Source organism: Perkinsus marinus (genome assembly GCF_000006405.1).
Source record: "Perkinsus marinus ATCC 50983 genomic scaffold scf_1104296947560, whole genome shotgun sequence".
Lineage (NCBI taxonomy): Eukaryota > Perkinsozoa > Perkinsida > Perkinsidae > Perkinsus > Perkinsus marinus.
Window position 1 is genome coordinate 23,658 of NW_003210583.1, and position 4,798 is coordinate 28,455.

General features: G+C 43.2%; 2 protein-coding genes across 2 annotated transcripts in view; one reads left to right on the forward strand and one right to left on the reverse strand.

The window, feature by feature from the left end:
* The window catches only part of Pmar_PMAR014498 (hypothetical protein), a gene marked incomplete at both ends in the record, with an annotated part of 10,115 nt that extends 6,953 nt beyond the window's left edge, over positions 1 to 3,162 (forward strand). The window contains 9 exons of the mRNA XM_002779360.1: positions 224 to 425; positions 1,115 to 1,265; positions 1,315 to 1,408; positions 1,752 to 1,894; positions 1,940 to 2,087; positions 2,392 to 2,523; positions 2,572 to 2,655; positions 2,893 to 2,988; positions 3,034 to 3,162. Coding sequence (XP_002779406.1) covers positions 224 to 425; positions 1,115 to 1,265; positions 1,315 to 1,408; positions 1,752 to 1,894; positions 1,940 to 2,087; positions 2,392 to 2,523; positions 2,572 to 2,655; positions 2,893 to 2,988; positions 3,034 to 3,162 — 1,179 coding nt within the window. The remainder of the gene's footprint in view (positions 1 to 223; positions 426 to 1,114; positions 1,266 to 1,314; positions 1,409 to 1,751; positions 1,895 to 1,939; positions 2,088 to 2,391; positions 2,524 to 2,571; positions 2,656 to 2,892; positions 2,989 to 3,033) is intronic.
* A 703-nt stretch (positions 3,163 to 3,865) lies between these two features.
* The window catches only part of Pmar_PMAR014500 (conserved hypothetical protein), a gene marked incomplete at both ends in the record, with an annotated part of 2,476 nt that continues 1,543 nt past the window's right edge, over positions 3,866 to 4,798 (reverse strand). Inside the window, 3 exons of the mRNA XM_002779361.1 lie at positions 3,866 to 3,965; positions 4,318 to 4,449; positions 4,690 to 4,766. Of these exons, the coding sequence (XP_002779407.1) occupies positions 3,866 to 3,965; positions 4,318 to 4,449; positions 4,690 to 4,766 (309 nt within the window). The remainder of the gene's footprint in view (positions 3,966 to 4,317; positions 4,450 to 4,689; positions 4,767 to 4,798) is intronic.

Consider the following 4,798-nt stretch of genomic DNA (forward strand, 5'->3'; position numbering starts at 1 on the left):
CAGCAGTGAAAAACATATTTCACTTCACGTGAAACGGGTGTTTTACGTGAAGTGGCGCAATACTCTGTGAAAAACCCAATATTCGCGCGCTGTGCAGTAGTCGTGAAATATGTTTTTCACTAGTGTTTTTCATTTCACGGGTGAAACTCCATTATAAGAATTTCCGAAGAGTGCCTTAGACCGAATCGTGTTTCTTGTGTTTCTATTGGAATTTCAAATTTAGGTTTCCTTTCACCTGAGCGCCATGCTGATCGGCGAGAACTATGTGTCGTTGGAAATAACAGCGCCCAAAGGGTTCAAGTTTTCTATCGGAAGCTCTTGTGTGACGAACTCCTCAACAGAGGATCAGTGGTCGGTTTTTAACGACTGCAACGGCGATGAGAATGTCGCTACCCTCACTACAGCAACGAATGTATTGAATGCAGGTAGGCAATTTTGTGGCGCGCGAAATAGTTATCCTGTTTTGGTTAAACTTGACGGAAAAGATCCGGTGTGAGCAGTATTGGAATATATGTTAGATCCTGTCAGCTGAGCTCAGAAATTTCATTATAGTAGTTTACGTACGAATCCGGGTAGAAGTGCACAGAGAATTCCTCCAAATTTCCTCAGAATTTCTCTATGTAGTTGACCATGTTTATATTTCCCCACATTATATGTGAACTTAACATTGGAGTATCATTTCTCAGAAAAGAAAATTTAGGAGTGCTCTTCTGATGCCGCATTTTTCTCCGGGGTTATTTTTTTCAGAAATTTTGTTGATTTTTTCGATTTATTTTGAAATTTTTCCCCTATCGAGGAGGAATTTCTGAAAATTTTTGTCTTGACTCGCGGTGCTGTCGATCGATAGGACTATACTGAAAAAGGTTGCTTTTATTGATTGCGGACCTAAGGCGCTTCTATTCTCTTAAGTTTTCATGCGTTGAGTAGAAGAACCAGCGACTCAATAGTGTCTCAGCCGTTTAGCGTGAAGTGGCGTAATACTCCATGTAAATTCAGGACGTGTATTTTTTCTTGACCGACAACGCAGCTGTTTTCTGCCAAGTGAATTGTGAAATATGTTTTTCATATCACGGCTGAAACTCCAATACAGAGAATATTGCTTGTCGTTTTGCAGGTCAAACGATTATCGATATGGTGTGTGTGAATCCTGATGCTACACCACTTGACAATTCCTGGCGACTTGCTCTCTATCTCGATGCTAACATTTCTCATTACTGGTACATTCAGATCGAGGAGGGGTATGAAATTAAAGCGATGGAGGCACAGTAAGGAGATTATCAATATTTCGCGCGCCACGAAATTACTTGTTGGCAGGTTTGTGGGCAGTAACCGTCTTGGCGTGAGCGCTCCGGGATTTTTCACATTCGTGTCTTCCCAGGGAATAGTTGGTCCTATTCAAATCGATATAGTGAGTTCAACTTTGTCTACACTTTTCTGTGCAAGCAGTGTTGGAGGAATATGTGTTCGCTCTCCTCAGCTGAGTTCAAGAGTTTCTTCACTAATTATAGAAGTTTATATACAAATTGTGATAAAAGTGTACAGAAAACACTGAGGATTTCCCAGAATTTTCGCAGAATATTCATAATGTCACCAACACATGTGGCTATTTTTTCGCATTTTGTGCAAGTTTTTCAAGTTAACGAACAACCTGAGTGGCAGAGTTACATTCACGAAAAAGATGACGATCAGTTGTATTTGTTGCACTACTCGTTTAAGTGCTCGTTGTAATCGAAGACTCAGTCTTATTGCAGACACCACCGGTCGGGTATGAACTGAAGTGTACCCCGTCGTATCGTGTCGGTCTGTTGACGCCTCCTCAATGCGAGGAACAGATCGGCACTACGGGGTCAGCCATCAAGCTTCACTTTTCTGAGGTGTCCATCGATCAAGGGATGTAGAGTCCGCCCGGGTTCGATCCTCGGCTAGGTTACTTTTTCAGTGGCTTCACTGTGGCTATTGAGATCGTCAACCCCGGTGCTCCGCTTACACCAGACCCTGATACTGGCATCAGTAGAAATACCTTCGAGCTGATACTTCGTGATACAGAAGGAAACACCATCGACGCTAATATGGCGGTCCTAGGCATGGTGAGTTCAAAGAGAATCACTCCATAATAATACTGTTATGAGAGGGAGCTGTCGCAGCAGAGGAGTATAATTGTCGAGACATAGCCAGAATCAATTCGCCTCCTCCCAGTTTGGTCGGAATTCAGCAAGTATGAATGCTGTATTTGAGGATATCGACGCCTGTTTGCTCGGACGCGTCATTATTAGTAAGAGCGGCATCCACGATAGCAAACAAAGAACTGAGGTCGCTATATGAGCTTTGAAGAGATCGAGAACTTGGCAGAGTTAATGATTACTTTACTGTGTTATGGGGTGTTTCCCTCAGGATCTGGCCAACGTCCCGATCATTGGCTCCGCCCTAGCATGGGATGCTGTAGAAGCTCAGAGCATCTCGAAAGTTCAAATAGTCCTAAAAATCAGCCGAGATATGCAACCTGAAGAGGTGCTCGAAATACATGTAAGATTCCGTTGACTCTTCACAGTTAAGATTTGCTGTATCAATCAGGTCGAGGCGCCCCAGGACGTGGCAATGACCGCTCCGTCCAACGTCGTATTGTCCGACAACATCCCCGTATCGGATGTGGCTCCGGTGAGTGCCTTATTGAGCTTTGGTGTGGAGAGGTATACACGTAGTCAGCTAGACGTGTAGGTGATACCTGTGAAATTTCTGAGGAACATTGATGAAATTCTCATTGGTTTCTGTACATTTACATCCGAATTTGTATGTGAACATGTATAGTTAGTGAGGAAACTCCTGAGCTCAGCTGAGGAAAGCGAACATATATTTCAAGATTGCCGAGCTGTTCGTACGTTACTTTTTTACCAGGTATCAGTAGCCGGAAATCGCCTCATTATTCGTCTTATGAGAGCATCACTGAGTCTAGGACAAGTAACGGAAGTTGAAGGTCTTCGCGAGGGAACGGTGAGAGACCTGTTTGTTCTGTGTTCGTGTAGTATGGTTGCTCAGGTGATCATTAATTTCTCGGTGAAAAATCCATCCCAGCTGCCGAACGCGAACTACTGGGTTGTCAAAATGCTCGGCGAGGATCGGGTTTTGGTATTTCAGCACGTTTTTGAAGGGTATGCACTGAGCTAAATACTCCGTTTCCGGACGATTTCGCCCACTTCAGGTATCGATTCGGGGAGGAATCAGCAGTTCCTTATGCCTCTATTGGTCCCTCGGGGCCGACTGCTGAAGCCCCATCGATGATTTATCATTTACCAACTTACCACATATCTCCTTTTTTAGTCTTGTCATGCATGGTAATCATTGCTTATTGGTGAGCAGAGCCAATCAGTGTATCATTGTAATGGTGTTGGACAATCATTGATTTGTGTTCCACAAAGTGTCGAAGTTGGATGGAATAACTGCGACATACCACAATCTCAGCACATCTACACGACAGTGCAAGACCAAGTTGAATGTCGTCTTCGATATATAAGACTGCTGAACGCCATGTTGAGTTGGGCTGACTCAGCTGTGTTAACTACTGCACACTCTAGCTAACATAAGCTATAGATAACCGACTACGCTGTATATATCCTATTATCTGTTACACCTTAGGGAAGTGTAATACGGTCGGATGTGGATCTGAAGTGACTTCCAATATACACATTACCGTATAAACTCTTCGCGAATATGTAGCGCAAACCAATGATGTACGATTCAATTAAAAGTAACTTGACCAAACGCAGATTGTCTATGGGTTGAGTGATTGAAAGTACACTTTCATATGTCTTATTGATACAATTGAACAGAGGCTAGTGATGCAATATAACAGTAGTGAGCAGCAGATTGTCTATTCAACTTTAGCGTCAATATCAGATATCAACTGATCCATCTGAATCTTCTCACCGGGCTTGAAGGCAGGTAACCCACGATACGGACAGGTACCACATCTGATACGGAAACGTTACTATAGCGCTCAACGAGTCTAATCATTATAAAAAAATGCAGATACCTAGTTGTGATCTGGGAAGATAATTTAAGCCCATTAACTCTTAGTGTTGGAGAAATATATGCTCACGTTTCTCAACTGAGCTCATGAACTTCCTTACTTATTAGAGATAATCACATACGAATTAGGGTAGAAGTGTACAGGAACCAATACGAGTTTCCCCAGACTTCCAATATTGTCGCCAACACATGTAATTGACAATGACCATATTCCGCGACAAAATTTATTTGCTGGTGGATTTGGAACATGAAAATTCGATGGGAAGCGAGACTCCTTAGCGCATGCGTCACTACCTGAATGCGTCGCCAAGATAACAGTTTCCACAGTTACTCTTGACCTCGCCCTTCTTGGCTTCTTCAATCCTCTTCTTGGCCTCTTCCGCACCAACCTTTACCTCTAATTCGGCACGTCCACAGCTGCAATTTCTAAGAGTAGTAAGCACACCACTTAACAACTGGGATTAACTATTTCGGATCAGCTAGCTATCACAAGCACGACTACGCGTAACTATGCACACATTCGAGCCGGATTAGAGTAAATAAGCATCAGTAACCGCCCACTCCAAAATTAGGGATTCATATTGGAGGCGATTTTCAAGTTATTTCATCCCATCGATGGTCTCAGAAAGGAAGTAATAATTCACACAAAGAGATAACTTATCCTACTTGCACGCTCGTGGCTTGTTATCGCAGGAATCTTTCCCGCCACCAACGGTTTCCGGCACGGGTTCAAGGAAGTCATCCTCATCATCATCGTCGTTGTCCAATAAGGATT